We start from the raw sequence: 25,677 nt of genomic DNA, 5'->3' as shown, positions 1-25,677 counted from the left end.
GGGCATCCCAACAAACGCTGCGTTCTGGGCTTCCAGCAAAGCTTTTGACGACAAAAACATCGGGATGTTCAGCCACGGGCTCCCTCGAATGGTCTGAATTGTGATGGTGTGGGTAGAGAGCAGAAGTTGAAGTTTCCTGACCCGTCTGTCCTCTGGGCTGCTGGTGCAGATGTGGTTGTGTTGGCTCGATATTGATTCGTTGCTGATATTGATGTAGATTTGTCCCTTCAACGGAGGTCGACTTGCTGGTACGGTTGGTAAAAGGTGTGTAAGAGGAGCACGAACTGGTAAAATGAAAACAAAGAAGAGATGCTGGTCCAAACCTGTATCACAGTTTCTCTTGTTTAGTTATTATTTGATATTGCATAGCTTAATTTTTGTTGTCGTATTAGATGAATTTCACTGTGCTGTGTCCCCACTATCTCAGGTGGGCAAAATAATGTCATTTAATAAAGCACTCCCTGATTCAAGGGAAGGAAAAAATACTAGAACAATATGCCCCAAATGGAGGGGATTTGGGGCAGGGGGTGCGGGGATGGGACGAAAGAGGCTCAAGTGTCACCACCATTGGAGTGGCCAAAGCAGAGGCTGCTGGGGTGGGTATTGGTGGCGGGTGTGTTATTTTCCCTTTTTCTGCTGAAAAAGGATGTTTGGCGGGTCGAGATGAAGGCAAGTTGATAGAGAAGCGTGCCAACGGGTCACAGCGTCCTCGGCACCAGGCGGCAACGTTAATCCAGTTGCCTGAGGTTGCAAGACCTGTTTGTGCGTGCGTACACGGGATTAATTAAAAAAATAAGTAAGAAAGGGGAAAAGTGTTCAGCGGCAGCTTGCATGGATCCCTCTGAGTTTTTTGATACGTGGGGAAATGTTCCTCTGTGTGTCACCTGCTGTCAGGGAGAGCTGAGGCTGGCACAGAGCTGTGTTGTGCTGCCAGACCGGTTGCTTGGGAAAAGGAGAAGGGGGAAAAAAAAAAAAATCCAAAACAAAGAGAAAAAGGAGGGTGGCAGCAGACTCCGGCTCAGCCAGGGTTTCCAAGGCTACCACGAAGCTGTGGCTGCTCTCCCGGCCATGGCCAAGCCACGTTTGTGTTGATTTTGCACAATTCTAGTGCACGAGTCGGTCGGGACGTCCTTGACTCGGTTGCCTGTGTTGGATGGGGGTTGCTGCATGAGAAGTTGTGCTGTTTTATAATGCAAGCCTCGCAGGTGCAGGGGCCGGATGATGCGAGCCTTTCTAAAGAGTTCGGAGGGATGTTTTCCGCTGAAACCGCACACGACGACGATAGGCAGACACGAAGGGTCCGACATCGTCCTGCAGGTAGGGTCGAGGAAGCCAATGGTCCTAAGACGGATGGTGGTTTGTATGCGGGGAGGAGGGTGCACCGGGGCCCCCCACGCAAGGTGTAGGGGCAACCAGCTTGCTTCTGCAGGGATGTACAGCAAGGAGAGGGGGGCTTGGCAAACCAGTAACAAAACCTGAGCTGCTTTCTGGCAGGTTTCCCTGCTTGCCTGTTGATTGCCCGTGCCAGTCCGCAGGTGTAGCCGATCATCAGGCAGCCCTCAGATTCACCGCCTGGGACAACGGCTTTGTCCTGCAGGACTTCAACTCCCCCCACGGCACCTTCGTCAATGGCTGCCAGGTCCAAAACGCGGCCGTGAGAGTGAGTCCGGGGGATATCCTGCGCTTCGGAGCCGGGGGAGCATCCTTCGAGCTGGTGGTGGACGGGGCTGCCCAGGTAAGGATGGAAAGGGATGCCCAGGTACGGGTGGGTGCTGCTGCTCCCCAGGAGCAGGATCAGGCTCCCAGGCTCATCTGGGTGATCCTCTGGAAAAGCAAAGGGTGGGAAAAGGAAAAGCTGGAGCTCCCTCTGCTGCAGAAACTCTGGCAGTTCAGTAGGAAAAAAAGAAAAGCCCGGGACAGGTTTCCCAACAGTAATCTGGACATGAGGTCTGGAAAACGTCCTTTTCCTCTATTTGCATTGTGACGTTTCCTCAAAAGTTACTACAAGGGGTGATGGTTTTGAAGTAAAGGGAGGGAGATTGAGGCTGGACATGAGGAAGGAATTGTTGGCGCTGAGGGTGGTGAGAGCCTGGCCCAGGTTGGCCAGAGAGGTGGTGGCTGAACCATCCCTGGAGACATCCCAGGCCAGGCTGGACGGGGCTCTGAGCAACCTGAGCTGGTGCAGATGTCCCTGGGGCAGCTGGGGAGGTTCCAACCCAAACTGTTCTATGATTCTACTTACTAACACAGCTGTTTGCTTTTGGAGCCCACCAAGAGCGAGCTAGGAGGTGCTGGGCTGTGATGCGCGTAGCTGAGATGCCGTGTTGTCCTGCACGGTGTGGCCAGGGCATTGCAGCTGACTTGGGAGTGCAAGAGGAATCCAAAGCGATTGTAAACTTGGAAAGAATGTCATCAAACATAGTGGCAGTCCCCTGTCTGTGGGCGAAGAACTTTTTTAGGGATGTCTGTGGAGGTCATGGAGCTTTTGGGTTATTATACAGTTAAGGATTGATAAGGTCTGGTATTATTTGTAATATTTTGGCTCTTAAGGAATATTAGAAAACAGATACTGAGACAGAGTCCTGGAAATGTGTATTGTGTACCTGGTGGTGGGAGATGCAGAGCCGTGTCTTCCAGCAGCGCCTCTGCACACATAAAACTTCCCCCAAATACTGGGTTTAGGGGTCTCGGCAAGATTCCTGGTGTAGCAACTGAGCCAGTGAATCCAAAGTTGTCCAGAAAGCCTCGGCCAAGAGAAATTGTAAAACTGCTCAGCTCCACAATGAAGCCAGAGCGGCTGGGGTGCCAGTGCTGCTCAGGTAAAGCTGGTTCTTGCTTGAACAGGGAGCATTTTAATTTCCGAAAGCAGGATGTACCCAGAAAGCAGTTTTGCACCGTGACCCAGAGGAAGCCCTGCGGTGCTTCTGGTGCTTCTTCATCCTCCTCTGGTGGAACAGCTTTGAAGCCTCTGAATGCAGAGAGTAAATCACCTCTGCATTGCACCCCGTGAGGTGTCAATGGTCTATAATATAGGGAATTTTCTCTCATTTTCTCTAGTTTCAGAGGAGCATGATATAAAGAGGAGCAACACCCAGCTGTGAGTCACATCTGCAGTGCCCCAGAGCCCAGGACAAGTGTCCAGAAAGGACATTTGTAACCTGACATTAAAGACCTCAATGGTGGCTTGTCTCTTCTGCACCGGGAAGCTTTGCTCATAAGGAGAAGAGCAGATATTGTCCTAATTACATGTCTGATAGGTCTGAAAAATGCGACGGCGAGCCAGGAGTGCAATGAGAGGGTTTGGTTCAGCGTGAGGAATGGGAGAAATGAGAGGGCAGGACAGCTGGTGTGCAAGCCAGGAGAGGCGTGAACCAGGGCGTCCCCATTTTGCAAATGGCATGCGGAATTAGGGTAGTCAAATCTAGAGAGAGGGGAGAACTCAAAAAGCAGCAGACCTTAATAATTTATCTTGATTTCCACAAAATATTTGGGATTCCTGATTTAAACCTGACACTTGGCAAATGGAAATGGGAAAGGACTGAAATCCTGCCGCTACTCAGATCTGTGCCCGGGTTTTGTTCCACATCATGCGTGCACATCAGGGGCTAAAAACCTTCCTAAAATCTTGCTGATGTTGTGTTTGGGTTTGTTTTCCACCGCAGGTGTCCTATCTGCCCGTGAAACGCCGCATGGCGTGGACCGGGCAGCTCCAGTTGGTTGCAGAGCCCAAGCCCCCGACTCCGGCATCTCCTCCCCACCTCCCCTCGCTGCGGGGGCCGCATCCCCCCGGCCCTCCGGGCAAGCCGGCTCCCGGAGCAGCTGGCCACGTGCCACATCCACCGCTGCGGAAGCGACCGCTCAGTGCCCGGGCTAGGAGCGTGGCCACCACCGTCCCACCGGACGCTTTCAGCGGGACCCCCGTGGCGAGACCAGGTACTCCCAGGTGCCAAAGTGGGTCGTTCGTAGCCAGGTCACCTCTTGGAGCAACTCAACGCTGGGTAAAGTTGATCCGAGCAGAGGCGGTTTTGATATGAGCTGAGAAGTGACGAGCGTTGCCAGAAATGGAGAGTGAGTCCTTGTCCAGTGGATATAATTGGAGACCATGCGTGGTCCTTGGTGGCATGTGGGTCAGTTAAGAAATGGGCTGTGACATGAGATGTAGATAAGAATCGGAATCATGGAGTAGTTTGTGTTGAAGGGCCCTTCCCAGCCCCCCCAGTGCCCCCCCTGCCATGGGCAGGGACATCTGCACCAGCTCAGGTTGCTCAGAGCCCCGTCCAGCCTGGCCTGGGATGTCTCCAGGGATGGTTCAGCCACCACCTCTCTGGCCAACCTGGGCCAGGCTCTCACCACCCTCAGGGCCAACAATTTCTTCCTCATGTCCGGCCTGAGGTTTTTAGGGACATGGTTTAGAGGTGGACTTGGCAGTGCTGGGTTAACGGTTGGACTCAATGATCTTGAATGTCTTTTACATCCAAAAGGGTTCTATGATTCCATACACAGGAATGCTGTTGCCCTCATAGCTGAGGGACTTTTCCTCTTCCTTTTTCCTTGTGTGTGGTTGGGAAGGGCGATAACTCTATCTGCACCAGTGACTCATGCACCTATTGCCGTCCCCTGTTTGAAGTGATGGGTTTTCCTCCTTTGAAGTGCAGTTACTGGCTGCCTTGCGTGCAGGAACTTTAACCTAGATCCATAGCTGATATGCTTCTGAAAATCAAGTATGTGATAGCAACAGAGCAGAGGAAGATTTGGAAGAATAGTACAGTTGGAGAATGAGTTTTTTGCCATGGATGTAGCTTTTTATGGCCTGAGACACAATCTGGTGGTTTTCCTCGTTTGGGGTTGGGTTGTTTGCACAGTTGTAATTAATACAACGTCAATAGTTGAAGTGCCGAAGTACAGCGGGTGCTCTGGAGCAGAGGCAGTGCCAGCAGCGGTGCTGAAAGACGTGTCCAGGGGCAGAACTTGAAGTTGCCGTGAAGGTAGAGGGAAGGAAGCACGTGCTCCAGGTTAGCATGTACGCATCTGATTTGGGGGAAATACAGCCAAAAGGATCCAGATGGGCTAATCGCAGTGAACGTGGCTATTTGTACATGCAAAGTTGAAAGTGCTGCTTTCTGTGGGGCTGGGCAATGCTGAAAAATCCAAGGAGCCTTTATCCGTTCTGTCTCTGCTGCCCTTGAGGTTTTTTTGGTTCACAGAGGTGTATTATTCCTCTCTGTGGTGCAGACTGATGGCACCGGTGTCTTTTTAGTGCCAAATAGTTGGTTTCTCTTCCGGTTGTGAACCAAGTTCATGGACTGTAAAATAGTTGCTGCCTTAGAATAGTTGTGAGTCAAGTGAGAGGGATGCTGCAAGAAGCGCTACTGCTGCATAGCATGGAGGGGGTCGGGCTCTGCTCCCCAGGAACAAGCGCCAGGACCAGAGGAAACGGCCTCAAGTTGCGCCAGGGGAGGCTGAGGTTGGATCTGGGGAACAATTTCTTCCCCAAAGGGCTGTGGGGCATTGGAACAGGCTGCCCAGGGCAGTGCTGGAGTCACCATCCCTGGAGGGGTTGGACAGACAGACATGAGGTTCTCAGGACATGGGGCAGTGCCTGGGCTGGGGAACGGTTGGACTCGATGATCTTGAGGGGCTTTTCCAAGCAAAGTGACCTATGATTCTCTGATTCTCATGCTGACATTTGCTGCTGTCGTGTTTGCTTTCTTCCAGCTTCGACGAACATCTCAGGCAACGGTGCGAGTGGTGTGGGGGGAGCCGCTTCCCAAGGAACTCACGACACGGATGTCCTCCTGCAGGAGAAGGTGATGCTGGGGAAGGTGTGAGTGTCACCATCCCTGTCCCGCTCCTGTTTGCGTGTCCGACCGCGAGTCCCAGCGGGATGCGGGGACTGTCACCAAAGGCGCCTGCTCCTGGGGATGGGGACTGCTGGGTTGACAGAGGACTTGGGTACATTGGGAAGCCAGGGCGAGCAGGTCTGTGCGTCAGTACCCCTGGAGCAGGCAGCCTGGTGCCTGGGTAGCCGGAGAGTGACAGATGTCACCCGTAATCTGCCTGCAGGGTGACAGGCTTGTGCGATCGGAGGAGGAAATCGGTCACCTATCCAGTTTGGAAACAGAATCAAAGCAGAAAGACTCCATGATAAGGGATCTGCAGGATGAGATCGCGGCGATGGCGAAGACTTTGGCTCAGGTGGCGGCGAGGAACGAGGTGGAACTGAGCCAGAAGCTGCTCACCTTCGACCGAGAGCTGGGAGCCAAAACGGAGGAGATCAAAGCCCTGAGGGAACAGGTACTGAACGCATCGATAGGCACCGAGCAGGGAAAATGCCTCGGATACAGACGTACTTCTAGTTTAACACTCAGTTTTTAGGAGGAGCAGGTTGCATGTCTGAAACCAAGGGAAATGAGGTAGGTTGGGTTTTTTTTTTCTTCCAATTTTTTTGTTTTGTGCATTTGCTTGCTTGCTGCGCAAGTTTCCCTTTGACTATAAGCACTGGAACAGGCTGCCCAGGGCAGTGCTGGAGTCACCATCCTGGAGGGGTTGGACAGACGGACATGAGGTTCTCAGGACATGGGGCAGTGCCAGGGCTGGGAACGGTTGGACTCGATGAGCTTGAGGGGCTTTTCCAACCAAAATAATTCTAGGATTCTATGAGATGAGACATGCAGTGTCTGTCTTCCCAGCAGCTTTCATTTCTCTGACAAAAGCCTCTTCCACCTGTGGGTTCTCTCTTCTATACTCCCCAGTAATTGCTTTGTGAAACCGGTCATTTGAGCAGTGGGAAGCAAATTAGTGCTATCTGCAGAGCAATGTTGGCTGGAGTGGGTAGCACAAGCTATTCCCTACTCTCCGTTTCCAGTAGGGACTGGACAAACTGTCTTTGAAGCAGAAACATGATTTTTTAGCAGCTCTGGATCTGTGTTTGTGATAATATATATGTATGCCCAGAGAAGGTGGCAAATCTGCAGGCGTTTCTGCCCGTTCCCGCGTTAGTGTCACCCAGCCCCAGCCGTGGATTCACGGCATCTCAGGCAGCGGACGCAGTGCTTCTCCGCGCCTTTGATGTTAGGATTTGAGTGTGAACGACCAAAATGAATTTAAGTTCATCCAATCCAAAGCAACGACTGCTGAGAGTTAGTCAAAGATGCTCAAGAGTAACCCCATCAGAGTGGGACCTGGCAGCACTGGATTTCCCTCTCCAAAGGGGGCTGTATGAAAATTAATAAGTTATCTGGCAGGCGAACCTGGGTTTTGCAGATCAGCAACCTGCAGAAAGGCTCGAGCCAGGTTTTCAGCCATTCCCTCTACGAAAGAGACCTGGAGATCGGAAGGCTGCGGAAAGAAGGCGAGAAGCTGAAGAGGGACCACGCTTTGGCTGCAGGTATTTTATCCCTGGAGCTCTGCGTAAGGGCACGAAGCAGTTTGGCGCTGGATATTGATAATAAATGAGCTTTGGTAAAGCTGTTAGGGCAACAAACGATATGTAGCGGCTTGTGGAAATCATCCGACCTGTGCTTCTGTGTACCGAAGCTCTGACTTGATGAGCGCCATAGAGTGAGGGACACTTTGGGGACAAAAGTGATGGGACTGAGAACTTTTAGGGGAAAAAAAAGTCTCAAGTGTGGCTTGCAGGGCAGGTTCTGAGCTGCTCGGGGCTGTACCCACCTGCAAAGGCCACCTTGGACTACAAACCTTTTCCAATGGTCTTTATCAGGCACAAGGAATGCAGTGTGCACACAAAATATTTGCTTTTGCAAGGCGTTCAGATTAGCACAAGTGTTCTGCTCGGTTTCATTGCCCAAGATAAGGGAGTAGGATCAGCGCCTGGCAGGGAGCGGAGCCGCGGATCTGATATAATAACACAGCAAAAACGGATCCGTAGGAGCTGCTCGTCCAGGGAGCATCTGCTGCCAGGCCCTGAGGAGCCTGTTAGTGATGCTGTCACGGAGCAATGGCCAGCACGGCATGCCAAAAGCTCAATTTGCTTTCCAAGCTTGTCAAAAAAGGGGGAAGGACAGTCGCTCCGGGGTTTTTTGCAGGGATGCTCTTGCACAGCATCTCACCGGAGTTGTTATTCTCAAGGTCTAGTGACCAGCCTGCAACGAGAGATCGCCGGGAAGGAGCAGAAAATCCAGCAGCTCAAGGGTGACGTTGAGAAAATGAAGAAGGAAAGCAGGGAAAAGGACCATCAGCTTGCGGTTGTTTCTGCCAAGGTTAACATCCTAATGAGGGGCTCAGTAATTTACGGTCTCACATAAGGGTTAAGGTGGGAAACCAGGCTGTGAAGGCTTGATTCTCTGTGTTAAGCAGCCACAGAAATAGCTGCTACACCCCTTATTGGAGCCGGAGGATCCTGGCCGGATGCAAACAGAACTTTTCCCCTGGGATGTGCCAGCACTGGGGCCGCGGTCGTGTCTCAGTGCCGGGCGATGCCCAGGGAGCCGTGTCGCCTCCCCCAGCCAAATTCCCCCTCCCTGTCCTGCATTCAGGTGCTGTCCGCCCTGAATTTCTCGCGGCACAGTAGCTGTTTGCTACGCACAAAGCACTCATGCCAAGATCCTCCCGAGGAGCCATGGAAACCCCGTTTTGATGTGGCTCCCTGCAGCCCAGCCTGGTTGGTTTTTTTCTTTTCCCCCCTTAAATAAAGTGGCTTGTGCAGCAGGTTGTTTCTTTGTATTTGCAGCTCCCTCCTTAACCGGCAGAGCCACATCGTCTGCATAATAAGCACAGAGCCGGTGCTGGGTTTTGGCTGGCTGACCAGGCGCTGTTCCAGGAGGTTTCAGTGATTTATTGTGAATTTTAAGCGATGGAAAAGATACGTGGGGCCCCTGGGGTGCAGGCGGAGGTCACTGTACCTGGCTGAGCATCCTCCCCGAGCAACTCTCTGGAGATGAATGATGAGGATCAACCCTTTAACTGGTGGAAAAAGGATATATATGAATATTTGAGCCTCCATGTGTGGGAGGGGAACCAGGCATGCCGGGGAAGCATCCCGCTCGGTACTTGGTGTCCCACAGCGCTCACATTGTCATTTGCTGCAGAAATGACAGTATCTGCCTGTCCTGATGATTTTTTTTTTTTTTCTCTTTTGTTGCCATTCATTCTAGTGCTCTAGAATTAAAGAGGAAATGAAACACGAACTTGGAGAGCGAGAAGTAATAATTGCATGCCGAAATGTGAGTTGCAAGTCATTTGGGGTGACGGAGCACACGGGAAAGTAGCAATGATGGGAATGCATCATGGAGAGAATAATTAACTGGGCATTTTAAAAGAGTTGTTTTGAATCTGATTCTTGTAATAGAAGGCACCTGATGTGCATAGCGAACCAGAGAAACATAAACTCCTGTAAAAATTGTAATACTGCATTACAATGCAGGGAAACGGTGTTTATAAGAAGATTGAAATTCCACTTGAAAGCCAGTCTAACCACAGTAAATATAGGTTAGAAGAAAATTCCAGGGTAAATTAAATGGGATAGGAGGGGGAGAATGTACTGCTTAAAAAAAAATAAAATAAATAATAAAAATAAATAAATAAATTCCTCCAGAGAGGCAATGGTGAGACTCTGCTCTGTCCTGGGACTCTTGCAGCGCATCGGGGAGCTGGAACGTGACCTGGGGAGGCTGCAGGAGGAAATCCAGAAGTGTTGCACTGAGCAGGAGAGCACCCGAAACCAGCTGGCCCAGAAAGCCAAGGTAACCTGAGCGAGCGGTGCGTTAGAAAGTCACGGATGGGTGGTGGCCCAGGGACCAAACCCTGGCGAACTGCAGCATTAAGGGTCTGATGCTGCAAACCCAGCCCCCTGCTAAAGGGTTGCTCCTGTCTCCTGCTGTTTCATGGAATTATAGAATCGCAGAAGGGTTTGGGTTGGAGGGACCTTCCCAGCTCATCCAGCCCACGAGCAGGGACATCTGCACCAGCTCAGGTTGCTCAGAGCCCCGTCCAGCCTGGCCTGGGATGTCTCCAGGGATGGTTCATCCACCACCTCTCTGGCCAACCTGGGCCAGGCTCTCACCACCCTCAGGGCCAACAATTCCCTCCTCATGTCCAGCTTGAATCTCCTCTCCTTTCGTTTAAACCATCACCCCTTGTCCTGTCACAACAGGCCCTGCTCAAAAGTCTGTCCCCATCTTTCTTATAGGCCCCTTTTAAGTACTGTATTTGGAGTCATCTGACGTGAATATGGAATAGTTAGGGTAAAAAGTGCCTACAGCATGATTGCCGGGTGTTGCTTTGATGTGCAAATGCTCTTTTTTGTCCTTGCAGGCTGAGGAGGAGCTGAAGGAAACGTGCGCCAGGCAAGTGCTGCAGCTGCGGGAGATGGGGCGCAGGGAGCGGCTGCTGCGAGCGGAGCTGGGGCAGCGCAAGGAGCAGGTAGGGAGGAGACGAACATCCCCCAGGCTGCGCTGGAGGCAGCAAAAGTGCAGATTTTCCTGCGGGGAAGGACATTGTGCTTGAGTGCAGGGAAGGAAATGCAGCATCCAAACGCTGGCACGGGGCTTAACTTGTCGTCGGGTGCAGTATAATAGGCTTACCCACAGGATTTGTGTGGGCAGCGTGGAAGATGCAGCAGGTTTAATAGGATACAGAAATGCACTATAGTGTCTATAATCGTAGTTATGTTGTCTGGCACCCATGCAAACCCTCCTCCGTGCCTGGGCAATGCTGCTCCGGGCAGAGACAGCCCTTTGCAGAACAACATCGCGGCAGGATAAAGCCATGCTTTGCACAAGAAGGTCGTGTTCCCCCATTAAACCGCGACTCAGAGTTTTGCTAACACGAATTTGTTAGCAGACTCGGTCAATGAGAGGCAGAAAAAAAGCCGTGAACAGTGTGATTACATGTTTGGAAAATAAACCCAATTTTTGTGCAGAGCTGAGCCAAAGGGCAACCTCAAGCTTCTAAGGGCAGGTGGAGATTTTTTGGGTCTGCGTGCTGCCCAGTAGGTTAGCACAGGGGCAGCCACGTGTCGAGGAGCTGTGATACGGGAGTGTAAAGCAGTAACCTCAGTGGAAACGGTTGTAATCTCCTGCAGAGAGGCTGGGGGTGGCATCCCCAGCTGTCCCCAGCCTGCCCCGACTGTTCTGCAGGAGTAGATAGGAGCTGGCCATCAGAAATCCCTGCTGGAGCGTGGGATGGAGCAGCCGCTGAGCTCAGTTTGTCCATCCTTTGCAATTTGTACCAGCCCTGAGTCATTACAACCCTGCCACAGCAAGAGCAGAGCAGCAGGAGATGTTCGGGAGTCACGTTGTCCTTGGCCTCCCCTGTGCATGGTTCTGGTGCTCACACCTTGCACCTTGTAGGCCAAGGGAGGGATGTGAATAACCGCTGTGCCTCGCTACTGGCGGGGTGCAAGCAGTCAGGGTCAAAAGAGGGGTGTCAGGGGCAAAGGAAGGGGTGTCAGGGCACCCTTGCAAAGTCGCATGGTGAGAGTGGTGCGTGAGCTAACACGATGTCCCAAGGGGATGGCAGGAGTGTGCACAGGGTGTCCCAGGTGGCGGGTACCAGGACACCCTTTGCATTGACGGCTGCAGGGTTGGGGAGAGTGGAGCAGCAGAGCCAGTATCGATTCTCTGTGATTTTTGTTCTCCTCTGTCCGTCTCTGCTATAGCTGGAGTCCTTCAAAACCCGAGTGATGCGAGCCTGTTCTCCAGCAGCAGCAGGCAACACGGGGAAAGCCGTAACAGAGCAGCAGGTGAGGTTGGACACCAGTGCACAGAGATGCTTGGTGCCTCCAAAACCCAAATTTGCTCAACTTGCCTGCTGCACGATGGCCACAGTGCCTGCTCCATGCACAGTAGTGCTGGTTGCATCCAAGCTTCTCTAGATCCTAAGTCATGCCACAGCTCTCCCAGGTCATCGATACTGCTCCAGAATGTCAAGGAGATGTGATATTTTTTTATCCCCCAAAGCTTGGATGGCGTCAATGGGCTGCAACATGGAGAAGCCCAGGAGTCTGGTGTGGTTTGCAGCAAGTCTCAGTCATCGCTCGCTGAGACAATCTGTGGTCCCTCAGCTGAAAAAGTGTATTAATGTAATGTCTTATTCTGCTTTACCTTCACGTGCTTTTGCAGGTGATAGAGAAGGTCGGGGAGATCTGCAAAGTAAACCAACAAAGTCGTGAGAGGGAGAAGGGTCTGCAGGAGGAATTAAGCTCCAGGCTCTCAAAGGAAAAGGAGGTGTCTGCAAATCTGGAGTTGTTCAAGAAATCCGTGTGTGAGCTCCAGGTCAGTCCTTTAAACAGTGTGGGCAAACTGGCAGCCAGGAAGTAAGTGGCACAGGGTGTTGTAGCAGCCTGAGGGTAGGTCAGAGAAAAGATGTGCTTGTGCATCAGCACCAGCAATGGCACGACTCTCCAGATCAATGAGAGGTGAGTGTAGCCCCCAGAAATGTTGGTTGGAAAGAAATAGGATGTGTCACAGAAGTGTCCTCCCCTGGGCCTGCCAGGGAACATTCCCACCCAAGATACTGACCCATCAAGTGAAAAGTGTTAATGTGGCTCAGAGTGTTCATCTACCACCTCCAGAGAGGTGGTGGGTGCCCCATCCCGGGAGACATCCCAGGCCAGGCTGGACGGGGCTCTGAGCAACCTGAGCTGGTGCAGATGTCCCTGCTCGTGGCAGGGGGGGCACTGGATGAGCTTTGTAGATCCCTTCCAACCCAAACCATTCTGTGATTCTATGGTTGTACTCAGGACTTCGTCAGAGATGTTGTGCTATTTCCCAGGTCCCAGAAGCCCATGGAGTCCACCTTGTTCACTGCTGTGTTTTCTGTAGGAGTGCCTGAGGAGCTCCTGCAGCAGCAACAGCCTGCGAGGGCAGCTGGGGAGGCTGGAGGTGACAATCCTGGACCCCTCCGTCTCGGCCATTGGAGCGGCGGTGGTGGAGATGGCATCTGTCCTCCTGTCCTGGCTGGAGGACACAGAGCAGCTCCTGGCCAGCGCAGGGATGGACCCACACGCCTCCAGCAAAGGTCTGAGTCCCGCAGGGTGTCCCTGGGAACAAACCTGCTCCAAGCGGGATGTCCTAACCAGCCAGCCGTGGAGGAGAACATCCAGCTCGGGAATGCTAGGCCTCCACATTGGTGCAAATCTCGGGGACTTTGGGCATCAAAGGATCCTGCTCAGTGTGCGTGCTCTTATTCCTCTGCGGCATCGGTCACCCTGTGTAGCCAGTGCCAGATGTAGGACTCTGGGGTTTGTCTGTGGGACGAGATGTCTGTGTGTGGTGGACCTGACCTACTGACATGGTGGTTATTCAGTCAAAGTGACTCTTGCCATGGCAGCATCTAGGAAATGCTTATTGATTGTCATTGTGGCTGTGGTGCTGGCTAGGGTCCGAACCCTTTGTCTCAAGGTTAGAAATTATTTTATCTTCCCTTTCCTGTGCCCCATCTGTCGTGGACCAACAGAGCAATTGCTGTGCGGAGTTTGCCAAAACCAAGTTTAGCTGAACAGCGTGTGGAAGACACGGGAGCTGTAGTAGCACAAGTCTGTGTCAAAGCATCATTGGGGATGGACTTTTTAGCAGCACCTGTTGTGGCAGGACGAGGGGTAGTGGTTTTAAACTAAGGGAGAGGAGATTCGGGCTGGACATGAGGAAGGAATTGTTGGCCCTGAGGGTGGTGAGAGCCTGGCCCAGGTTGGCCAGAGAGGTGGTGGATGAACCATCCCTGGAGACATCCCAGGCCAGGCTGGACGGGGCTCTGAGCAACCCGAGCTGGTGCAGATGTCCCTGCTCATGGCAGGGGGGGCACTGGGGGAGCTGGGGAGGTTCCAACCCAAACTATTCTGTGGTTCTATGATCTTGTCTTGTGGAGTGTCACTGCAGAGGAGTGATGGCTGTGACGGCAGCGTGGGACAGGGAGCATCGCTCTCCTGGCAGCACTGAGCATCTCAGAGGGGTGCCGGACGTGCTGGGCGGCAGTGGGGTGATGCAGCATTGGTGAGGGTGCAGGAGGAGCTGTGGGGCCGCTGTGGTTAGCAGAGCGGTAATTATAGCACCAGGAGCATCCTGCAGCAACGAGCCGTCCTCAGCTCTTGCAGAAGTGTCAGGCTTAGAGAAGACGGGGTGACGCAGCAAAACGGGTGACAGCGTGTGACAAGGAAAACAAGTCTGCTGGTGGGCGCAGGCAGCTGGGCTGTGTGCGCAGCCAGGATCCCTTCCAGAGATGTCTCAGCCATCTCCTGGGGGTGGGAATGTGCTGTGGGTCCAGTAAGCGCAGAGAGGAAACCCTCAGCTGGCCCCAGGAGCCTTTCCGAGGGCATCTCCAAACCTGGATCCCCATAGCAAGAGGCTGGTGAGGGTCTGTGGGTGCCAGGCGGAGTGGGTCTCCCCTGATACCTGACACCAGCACATAGAATCACAGAATCATTTTGGTTGGAAAAACCCCTCAAACTCATCCAGTGCAACCGTTCCCCAGCCCTGGCACTGCCCCATGTCCTGAGAACCTCATGTCCGTCTGTCCAGCCCCTCCAGGGATGGTGACTCCAGCACTGCCCTGGGCAGCCTGTTCCAATGCTCCACAGCCCTTTGGGGAAGAAACTGTTCCCCAGATCCAACCTCAACCTCCCCTGGCGCAACTTGAGGCCGCTGCCCCAGCCTGGGAGGGCAGCCCACGCTGAACGTGTTTTCTGGGTATCCCAACTAGCGTTGGGGGGTGTCCGTGCTTTTGGTGGTCCCTCCTTCTCCCTGTTGCCCGTGGAGGAACATGGACCTCCATCCTTAGGTGAGGGGGGCCCCAGGCCTCAGAGGATGCTCCAGGTAGGATGTGTGGGCTGTGCGAGCATCTCATACATTGAGACTCCGTTGGCTTTTACAGGGCTCTTGGCTGCTCTCAGGGAATTGTTGGAGGATTATCGGGAAGCCACACAGAGGAAGAGGCTATTACAGGTACAGAAATGTGTATGTGTGTGAACCGGGTCGATTGGGGATCTTTCTCTTGGTAAACACGATGGTAGTCCTAAATGAGCCAGCATGGGACCCAAATTGGGAATGTATGGCAGCAGAGGTCCCTGGGTCTGCACTAAGTTCAGGAGAATGGAGAAGACAGAGCCCACTGTCAGCGTGAAGTGTCCGTATCCCTAATGCGGCAAGGATGGAGGGCATTTCTCTCTCTTGAATTGTTACTGAATGTGCTCAGGATGTTTATTTCTTGCTCTCCTGCTGAGACGCTTCCTCCAACTCCTCGGTATCTACTGTTTCCCCGTAGGCTCAATTAGAGAAGGTCCAGGAGTCACAGGCGGCTTTGCTGCAGGAGCACGTGAAGGAGCTGGAAGCGAAACACGAGCAAGACCTACAGATAAAAATAAATCAAACCATATTGGAAAAGGACAAGGAGAACAAAGAGGTATGTTGGCATGGTTGTTTCTTAGGAAAATGACTGTTATACAGGAAAAACAGGTGTATGTAGTAGCAGTGAAAGGAAGGAACCTCCATCCCCAAAATGTCTGGGTGCAGCCCCAAGAGCCCAGATATCTTCCTGTATTGATGTGTGTGATTTTTAACTCCCCAAATTATGTTTGGGTTTGGTTTTTTTTCAATGAATTTGAGGGCTGTCCATTCTCAGATTCTGGAGAGCACCATCGCCAAGGAGAAGGACAAGTGCAAGCAATCCCTGGAGGAAGAACAGAAGAAGACGCGAGACCTGGAGAGCCAGCTGCGAAGCGTGACCGAGGTCAGTGGCACGCACAGGACGTAAAGCAGAACTTTTCACGCTTGGAATAATTAAATCTGAAAGCGCTCTGTAGCATGGTGATGCATTTGGTCAGGGGCCGTCAGTGGACTGTGGGGGGTTTTATTCACCAAAACATGCGTAGATGCATATCTGCAGAGAGAGAGGTGGATTTTTGCAAGCTTTTTACCTTCTCAATTACTGCTGATTCCCTGATGTAGGTAATGGAAAAGAAGGCAAAGGAGCAGGAGGTTTCAGACTGCAAACTGAGAGAAGCTGCGCGCAACCTGGAGGAAGCTGCAACGCGAGAGGTACCTCCAACAACCCCTGTGTGCATGTAGAGGTGGGTTTGGTGAAGAAGGCTTCCCCAGTCCCTGCTGACCCGGGGACAAAACCCTTCCCTTCCCTCCGTCTGTCCAACTGCCAGCCAGGAGAGATGATGCAGATCATGGTCCCAAAGGAAAACATGTGCAAAGCTTCCAACCACACGTCTTCTTTCCTAGATAACATTACAGCAACAGGTTCTCGTGCGAGACGAGCAGCTCAAGACCGTTCAGGAGGAGAATGAGTTTCAGAGGCGGAAACTGGAGGAAGAAATACTGGAATATAGAGAGCAAATCAAGCAGCATTCCCTGACAATTGTGGCTTTAGAGGAAAGGTTGGTGGAGACCAAGCAGCAGAAGACGACACTGGAGGAGGAAAACAGAGCACTTGTGGAAAAATTAGAAGGTAGCTAAGGGTTGCATGGGGTGAGTTTGTATTAGGAGCCCTCTCAGCTGATGTGAAATTATATAGAGACGGAGTAATGCGTTTACAAAATGCCTTCCATAGCAGCAAGTTGTTGGTTTGAGGTTTGCCTGAATGCAGGACAAGCTCTGTGAGTCCCCGAAGAAGCCATTTCACAAGGAGTTGTGTTGTTCTGTGGCTTTGAGGACTGTTGTTGGTTGTTCTTTCTGGAGAAGGGCTCTGAGCCCTCTAAAGCCATAAGACTGGGGCAATTCTGGCTGCAGCCAAGCATAAGTGATCCTGAGCAAGGAAGGATGTAAGGAACAGACATGAGGAAGGAATTGTTGGCCCTGAGGGTGGTGAGAGCCTGGCCCAGGTTGGCCAGAGAGGTGGTGGATGAACCATCCCTGGAGACATCCCAGGCCAGGCTGGACGGGGCTCTGAGCAACCTGAGCTGGTGCAGATGTCCCTGCTCGTGGCAGGGGGGGCGCTGGGGGAGCTGGGAAGGTCCTTTCAACCCAGACCCTTCTGTGGTTCCATCAGCTGTCTAACCACTATTGGAATTGGAGCCTAAGAGACCCAGGTCTCCAAAAATGAGGGTCCTCAGTCTTCAAAGCTGTTGTGAAGGAGAGGACACAGCAGGAGCAAACAGACCAAATGTGTATGCTTTACACAGAAGTAATTTGCTTTTCTTATTTTGTCCCATAGGATTTCAGGGCGATGCTCACCAGTCGACTTCAGGAACTTGTCTGGAGGCTTCTCCTGCCGCAGAGGTGCCCGGTTGTGTGTAAGCAGCACTTGCTGATGACGGTCACGTTCGGAGGGGATGTGGGCAGCGCAGCCATGGCAATGACAGCTTCAGGGAGCCCGAGGGGCTGATTGCAACTTGCCTTGAGGCCTTTTGGTGAAAAGAGTTCTTTCGTTACGCCGAGACGTTCTGAAGTGCATACAGTGTTAAAATGATGCAGAACAGCGTGTAGGTGATCTGCTGTCCTGCCTGGGTGGCTCCAGGTAAGAGAGAGCTGCGAAGTCCTGATGCTGCAGCCATGGACCCAGAGGAGGGAAAGGTGCCTGAAAGCTGGTGTTTACTGATTAATCATGAGATGCAGCTCAAGAAAGCACATGCAGTCTACGTGACATGATTCCTCCAAATGAATTTGCGAGATTGCAATTATCTTTTTCAGGAAATTCAGGGAGGAGCTGGCAGCGGCACAGAGCATCCTCCTGTCCAAGGAGGCCGTCATCGCCGGACTCACCAGGGAGCTGGTGGAAACCAGGGCCAGGATGTCGGACATGAGAGGTAGGGGAATTGTATTGGGTGGTTTCCGTCTTCCCATCCCTCCTCTGAGCAGCAACAAGGGTGGGTACAGGCAGATAACGGGAAATAGATGTCACTGTTCTCAAGCAATGCTGTTGCCTTTCTCAGGGCAAAGCAGGTGGTCTCGTTCCCTTTGGGTAGGTGAATTCCTCCTTGTCCTTGGCTAAGTGACTGGGTTCAGTTTTGAGCCCCTCACGCCAAGAAAGGCCTTGAGGTGCTGGAGCGAGTTGGGAGAAGGGAACGGAGCTGGTGAGGGGCTGGAGCACAAGGGTGATGGGAGCGGCTGAGGGAGCTGGGGGTTCAGCTGGAGAACAGGAGCTGAGGGGAGACCTTCTGATCTCTGACCTGCCTGAAAGGAGCTTGGAGCCAGGGGGGGTCGGGCTCTGCTCCCCAGGAACAAGCGCCAGGACCAGAGGAAACGGCCTCGAGTTGCGCCAGGGGAGGTTGAGGTTGGATCTGGGGAACAATTTCTTCCCCAAAGGGCTGTGGGGCATTGGAACAGGCTGCCCAGGGCAGTGCTGGAGTCACCATCCCTGGAGGGGTTGGACAGACGGACATGAGGTTCTCAGGACATGGGGCAGTGACATCACACCCGCAATGGTGCGTTGGGGAAAGGGGTCGCATCCATTTCATAGGGAACTGCAGATGCCCCAGGGCTGAGTGAGGAGACACCAGACACACACCGAGCTGTTGTGTGTCCAGGGGAGCTGAGCGAGGAGCAGAAGGTGGAACTGGAGCGGAACGTGAGCCAGGTGAAACGCCAAGAGCGGGAACTGAACCTGCTCAGAGAGAAGCTCTCCCAGATGTCCAGCCTGCTGGAGAAGAAGGATGGAGCCCTGAAAGCAGCAGCTGAAGAGTTAAGGTACATGCTGCTGTGACCTTGTGCTTTGCCGAAGCTGCTCTGTAGATTCCCAGCAGCTGATGGGAAGTGATGGAGTCACCATCCCTGGAGGGGTTAAACAGATGTGGAGATGAGGTTCTCAGGGACATGATTTGGTGACATCGTTGGGTTATGGTTGGACTCAATGGTCTTGAAGGCCTCTTCCAACCAAAATGATCCTATGATTCTATTTGGGTATCTCCCCGGGAGCAAAAGGCATGTGTGAGAGCATCAGCATTGAGCTCAGCAACGCCCATATGGAAGTGCCATGTGAACCAAAATGGGCTTTTTTTAGTGGAGCTCAAGCCAGTGGATGTGAATGTTCCCACCCACGCTGTGGTAGTCACCAGCGGGTACCCAGGGTGCTGCTCCCCGCAAGCTGTTTGGGTGACCCTCGTCCATCACAGTGTCCCGCAAAGGTCTCGTCTCTTGGTACAGGCGAGCCCAAGCCGACTGCCAGGCGCTGAGGGATGCCGCTCGAGAAACGGCCAAAAAGCCGGACGATGCTCCTGGGATGCCCGTGCAGGCGGGTGAAGCCTCCGAGAGGGTAAGTCGGGGTTTTCTGGGAGTATCGATCACATGCAGGGTGTTTCTCAGCATCGTGGTGAGAGCTGGCGATGCCCAGGCAAGGCTGGGCTCTGCTCAGAGCTGGCCGGAGCGCAGGATCGACGGCTGCTCCTGCTGCTGGCAGATGAGCTGATGTTTGCACCGCACTTTGGAACCATGAAGTGTTGTGCGTATGCTAATGGCTGCACTAATTGCCAATTAGATGGGATAGCAGTGTGCTGAAAGATCTGCAAGCGTTCCCAACCTTGCTCAGCCTGATGCTGGCTGTATTGGTGACACAAAAGCAGTTGTTTTGGTTTTTTTAATAGGATTGAATCCGCAGGAGTTAGGGGTAGCCTGTTGCACAGGACAGGAATAAATGCTCCTTGTCCTCTTGTGCTGAATTCCTCTTTGGTTTCCCCAGTGCTGGCAATGGGAAGAACTCAAAGGTGGGTGCCGCAGCAGATGGAGGGACTGTAGAGGGATCGTACAGCCCGTTCCGCAGCGGTGGCAGCCAGCCTGCCCGCGAGGAAGGCTGGCTGCGTGGGGGCCGAGCGGTGACTCACAGCCAGATGACGAGCGGGAGGTATCGCCCGTCCTGTTCCGCACAAAGCGATGGGGAGGGGGAGCAGGAGGTGCAGCCCACCTAAAGCCGCGGGTCAGGAGCAAACCGCATCTCGCCGAGCGGTGCTGGGGGACGAGGGCGGCCAGACCCCAGTGGGCCATTTGCAGCCATCATTAGCTGCGTGCAGGTTGTAGCGATGGCCCTGCTCCGTCCTAGATCTTTGAGTATTTGTCACCACGCAGCAAGCTGGTTGGGGCTGGGATAGGGAAATGCACGTGTCTGTGCGCACGGGTGTACTTTGAAAGAGAATAATGTATGAGATATGTATAAATGCAAGACACCAAGTGTATCGGTGTGTAGGAAACAGTAAATGCTCTGCAGTAGCACAAAATGCAAGAGAAAAATGCTGACATGGCCTTTGCCAGCTCTCTGGAGCATTTGCAAGGTTGATGTCCCCACCAGAGTGTGGCTGGCACAGCGGGGTATCCACGGCATCTCCGGCACTGCTCTCCTACCCCACAAATTCACGGGGAGGGTGTAGGGTGAGACGCTCCGTGGGTTTTGCTCTTGGCACATGCCAAGTGACCGGCGTCTTTCAGCAAGGCCGTGTTTAAGGCAAGTTTAAGCTGAGCTCGCATTGAGCCAAGCTGCAGCCTGGGCGAGAACCAGCTGGGCTTCTTCCAGGAGCCGGCGTTGGACTTGGCCAACCTCGGTGCGAAATGCCAAGGCCTCAGGCACGAGGAAACAATCCAGCGCCAAAAAGAAGGTTTGAGTGAGCTCCGGGAGAGAATAAAGATGCTGGAGAAGATGCAGCCCTCGGGTAAGTGTGGCAGTCACCTCAGGGAACCGAGCCTTGGCCATGCATAACCTTGCAAATACTGCACGCTGTGGGAATCTTCTGCTTGTCCTAACTCCTTCTGGTTTGGTCCCTTCCCATCCTGTATTATCCCTGTATTGAGAGCAGTATGGAAAAGCGGTGTCATGTCTGTTAGAAGCTACGAGTAGAGTAGCAGTTTGTGGTGCAACCTCTGAATTGCCAGCAGAAAAATAGTTTTGCTTCTGATTTATGGAGAGAAAGCAATTTTCCCGAATGCTTGGACAAAGATGTCAGCAGGAAAGACTGGTGCTGGCTTTACTGCATAGCCTGTGCTTCTATCTAGAAGGGGAAACCTGGTGAGTCTCAAAGTGTTTGTGGTATGAAACCCCAGCGTGTCCCATGGAGAGTGGAATGACTCATTGGGTGGTTTTTTTGCCCCCAGCTGTCACGAACAAGGTTTCAGAGCCACTGGTGGTCCTGATGAAAGACCTACCAGAGGAAATAGTCCGGAAAACAGGTCTTGAGAAGGAACCTGCAGCCGTGCCAGGAGCGAAGCTAAAAATCAGCAAGGTAAGAAGGCATTTTTGTGGTTCATGGTGCTTGTGGCTTCTTTGGAAAAGTATTCGCTGGAGTAGGGAAAATTAGACTTCCAGATATACTGAATAAGAAGACAAGAAGCGAGGGAGAGATGTATATAATCGGGCAGCTTGTAAGATGCAGCATTTGCAGAGGGGATGGCAGCTCCTGCCAGGGTTTGGACCACCCTCATCTCGCCAGGGCCGTTATCCCATGCAGCAGAAAGGGTGCTCGAGGCAGCGCAACCCAAAGCCAGGAGAGCTGTGGGCTCTGTTGGTCTTTCCCTGTCTGTGCAGGTTCCTGGCTCTGGTCTGAACGGGGCCACCGATGGGGCAGCGAGCTCGGAGATGGCAGATGAGACGGACCTCGGTGAGAAGATGGTATGTCAGTGACGGACGTGTTAATGTGGTACCCAGTGCTCATGGAGGGTAGATTGTTTTCAGACTCATTGCGGAAGGAAGTGATCATCACCAGAGCTGTGGTGAAGGACGAGCTGTGTGGTGCAAGCCCCAGGGTGTGCTGGGGGGCTACCAGGATGTCCTGGGACCCCAGAACATGTTGCGGTGCATCCTTCTCCCCTTCCCACCTAACGTCTTTGGGTGTTCCCTTGGGCACTCGGGGCTGATCCTCAAGGACAGGGATGACTGGGGAGGACAGAGACTTTCACCAACGCACACGCCTGCTAGATGATGTGAGGTTTGAAGGGTGTTGGTCTCATCTCCCAAGGAACAAACAACAGGACCAGAGGAAACGGCCTCAAGTTGCGCCAGGGGAGGTTGAGGTTGGATCTGGGGAACAATTTCTTCCCCAAAGGGCTGTGGGGCAGTGGAACAGGCTGCCCAGGGCAGTGGTGGAGTCGCCGTCCCTGGAGGGGTTGGGCAGACGGACATGAGGTTCTCAGGACATGGGGCAGTGCCAGGGCTGGGGAACGGTTGGACTCGATCATCTTGAGGCCTTTTCCAACCAAAATGGTTCTCTGAGAGAAGCTGCAGAGCGATGGAGGTGGCTGCCGGAGGAGGTGATGTTGTGTCAGTGGGTCTCTTCCCTCCAAAAGGTGCAGAGTAAATTCCATTAGGGAAAACAGCACATTTGAATGTTGAAAAAAATCCAACCCCAAGGAGTCCTGCTGCTGGGAATGGGACTCCAGGTGTGAGAGGCACTGCGATGTGTGACCTCTCCAAGCGCCTCCAAGCAGCCCAAAGACACGGATGAACCCCAGGCGGCCGTATTTTTTAGGAGCGCTCAGAAAAGCTCACCCAGGGAAAGCACGGGTGGAAATTAAACAAAGGGGAAGGCGTGCAGCAGTTTCCTTTTGTGATATTTTCATCTCCCTCTGTAGAGCAGAATGGAAGCAGATGGCTGAGCGGTGTGATGTTACGTGGCGGAGGAGCTGGCAAGCCCTAGTAAATAAAGCATTCCCTGTTCTTACCCCTGCAGTACCTGGATGTTCTTGGTGCTCTGGGCAGGCTGCTGAAGATGGAGGAGCTGTCGGGAATGCAGTCCCTGAAGCATCTTCCTCGGGAGGGGAGGCAGAAAGCGGGACTGCAGAGACGGAAGGACCTGGCATTGCTGTATGATAAGATCAGGCACCTCAAGAGCTGCCTGGAGAGAAAAGAAGAAATGCTGAAAGATTACGAGGCCAACGTGGAGCAGCTCAGGTAGCAAAGGGCAAAGTGGTCATTATTGGTGAGACCTGGTCCTGGGATGCAAAGTGACGGGGAGTTCGGGGACAGGAGTGGTGCAGATGGTCTTGAGGGTCTTTTCCAACCAAAACGATTCTGTGATTCTATGATGCAGCAGGACCAAGGGCTGGCCAGGGTGCAGGTGATGCTCCAGCCCTACGAGCTGCCGTGGGTGGGGGAGCAAGGAGGAACCCGCCAGCAGGCTTGTGCAAGCCCTGCTGCTGTTTGCAGCACAAATGCAGAAGTCTGCCTGCCCGCAGCTCCGGAAAACACGGTGTGGAAAGATATTTCAGGGCCAGTGTCGATACGCCTCAGTATTCAAAGTTAGGCAAGAGGTTTGATAACAATCTCCAAACCAGCTGCGCTGACATAGCCCCCCCGAGTCCCTCTGGGCCCCCCTCGCTGTGCAGAGGGGTCACAGCCATCGCTGGGGGTGCGAGGAGGGGGACGCCTTGAAGAGGTGGCGTCTGGGTCTTGGCAAAGGCAAGAGGAGTGGGGTTTTGCACGGAGCAGGGGGAAGGTTTGCTAAAACGTGCAGGTCCTTGCAAGGTGTGAGGCACTCTGATGCCCTTTGGTGTCACCCCGTAGTATGGGAGGGTCCTAGGAGAGACACAAGAGGGATCTGGGTTTGCTCGGTAGCCGTGACCCCCAGGCAGAGCCCGGCTGGGGACAGCGGGGTCAATGCAGTGACGGATTCACCCCCTCCTGTTTTGCACAGGTTGAACCAAGCGTCTCTGCAGAGGTGCCGGGAGGAGATGTCCAAGCTGGACGCTGAGGTCTACAAGGAGGCAGAAGAGAAGGCTCTGCTGAGAGAGGCCCTGGAGAGGACACAGCTCCAGCTGAGCCAGGAGAAGCGGCTGCTGCGAGCGGCCAAGCTGCAGAAGGTGAGAACACGGGAGCAGGCGAGCACGGCCCGGGAGGACACCTGGAGCCCAGCATCCCCGCGCCCGAGTGTTTAGTGGCAGATCGTAGAACAGAATCTTAGAATCATTTTGGTTGGAAAAGCCCTTTAAGATGATCGAGTCCAACCGTTCCCCCAGCCCTGGCACTGCCCCATGTCCTGAGAACCTCATGTCCGTCTGTCCAACCCCTCCAGGGATGGTGACTCCAGCACCACCCTGGGCAGCCTGTTCCAATGCCCGACAGCCCTTTCTGAGAAGAAAGGTCATGGTGGTCAGGAGGCACCTCTAGTTCAGTGAGGTGCTACAAGACACGTCTGCCCTGATGATGTAGGAAGGCCGAGGAGATGCGGTGCACGGCCTGAATGTTCAGCCAGTGCTAAGGTGCCCAAGATGAGTCCTGCAAGTAGAAAGAAGGTGCCTTCTGGTGTGACCCAGAGCCTTTCAGGGGACAAGGCGCAGGAGCCTCCAGGCTGTGCCCATTCTCCAGAAGGCAGAGGGGGAAGGCACGACGCCCTCCGGTCGCTTGGTTACAGGCGGTGCTCAACTCTGGTACTTTATGCAGCAGCCTGCTCCATCTGCCAGTGACCCGGGGTTTTGGGGTCTGTCAGTTCATCCCAAGAGGCTGGGCGTCCTGCACGTGGTGTGAAGGTCACACTGAGCTCTGACATTCGCTGTCTCTCTGTTCTGCAGCCTGGAGCCAAGAAGCCCTTCTGCTCGGGAAAGCCGAAGGCCAAAGAGCGCGCAGCAGGAGCCTTCAAGACGGGCAGCACGTAGGGGTGGCACCGCACGGGCCTTTGGTTGGCAAAGGTGGGAACGAGTCATCCCACCGTGGACTCCAATGCTGGACATGGTACAAGGTGTGGGTGCACTTTGAGGAGCCCCTGTTTCCATCCCGTAGCTCCTGGGCACCCTGGTGTGGCTGTAGGGTGTGTAGGAGCTTAATTTCCAGCAATATGTGTCCCATACTGCATGGCGGGGTTTATGGCAATAGAAAAGGTGGTGTGGATACAGCCCAGTGTATATAATACATATATACATATGTGCATGTGTGAGAATACAGCCCAGTGTATACAGTAATGGTGTGGGGTCTGTCCTGTCTCTGCTGAAGTGGCCTTGAGCACGTGGACCCCGACTGGGTTAATTGTCCCTTGCGCTTGCAACTCCCGTGCCCTCCAGTCCCCGTGGTGTCACGGGGGACTTGGAACAAAAGGCACAATGCAATGTAGAAACGTAGCACCCCAGGAATGCCAGACCACAGCACCGAGCCACCGCAGTGTACCGGGAAGGGAAGAAGAGGAGCCGCATCATCACAGCAGCAGAGTGAGGATGGGCGTTTTGGGGAGAGGGGGGTCTCTGCGGGGAACGGGCAGTGCCGGGACACATCACCCCTGCGGCTGCTCTGCCTGAGCATCGCTCGGAGCAGTCAGTGCCGAGTCCTCAGCAGATGTTTTCAGTCGAGGATAATTCGGACATGAGCAAAACCCCAGGAGGAGAGGGGGTTGGATTTTTCTTTAATAGGATAAAAAGGTCTGAGAGCAGCACAGAGGAGCTGCAACTTGCTGATGTGGGAACCGCATCATCCTCGGCGTGCTGACGGGCAGAGCGTCCTCGGGGCTGCCGGGCACCCAGGCGTGCACAAGGGCTGATGCCTCATTTCTGGTGTGGACTGTGCGGTGAGCAGCTGTGCTGCAGAGCTCTGGTTATTGGTTATCTGGTTTTCCGTCTGCACTGCCCTGGGCTTATTTAGGGGCAAGGCATGGCCTTGCATGCTTGCGTAAGTTGAACACTGTGCTGTGAGCTTGTCTGTCCATGCTGTGGGCATCTTCTGTGTGTTTATGTGGTGGTTTTGGGCTGAGCTATATGATGTTCCACCTGGACGAGGCTCCAGGGAGACTTTATTGTGGCCTTTCAACACTTGAAAGGGGCTGGTAAGAAAGATGGGGACAGACCTTTTAGCAGGGCATGTTGTAATAGGACAAGGGGTGAT

At 53.4% G+C, this 25,677-nt stretch overlaps 1 protein-coding gene across 1 annotated transcript; it reads left to right on the top strand.

Moving 5' to 3' along the window:
- The first annotated feature begins 1,221 nt into the window (after positions 1-1,221).
- Positions 1,222-24,464, top strand: FHAD1 (forkhead associated phosphopeptide binding domain 1). Its single transcript, XM_065650164.1, has 29 exons — positions 1,222-1,317; positions 1,529-1,735; positions 3,663-3,933; positions 5,716-5,807; positions 6,064-6,294; positions 7,264-7,387; positions 8,089-8,219; positions 9,114-9,182; positions 9,597-9,701; positions 10,273-10,380; positions 11,618-11,701; positions 12,081-12,233; positions 12,783-12,978; positions 14,827-14,897; positions 15,217-15,354; positions 15,574-15,681; positions 15,900-15,989; positions 16,182-16,407; positions 17,113-17,191; positions 17,589-17,704; positions 18,425-18,584; positions 19,041-19,149; positions 19,573-19,734; positions 20,398-20,533; positions 20,973-21,100; positions 21,403-21,486; positions 22,544-22,764; positions 23,507-23,672; positions 24,381-24,464. Exons 1-29 carry the CDS (start codon positions 1,222-1,224, stop codon positions 24,462-24,464), a joined length of 3,945 nt encoding a protein of 1,314 aa, XP_065506236.1.
- The last annotated feature ends 1,213 nt before the right edge of the window (positions 24,465-25,677 follow it).

This window comes from Caloenas nicobarica, chromosome 22 (assembly GCF_036013445.1).
Source record: "Caloenas nicobarica isolate bCalNic1 chromosome 22, bCalNic1.hap1, whole genome shotgun sequence".
Taxonomy (NCBI): Eukaryota; Metazoa; Chordata; class Aves; order Columbiformes; family Columbidae; genus Caloenas; species Caloenas nicobarica.
This window is presented reverse-complemented; position numbering and strand designations above follow the sequence as displayed.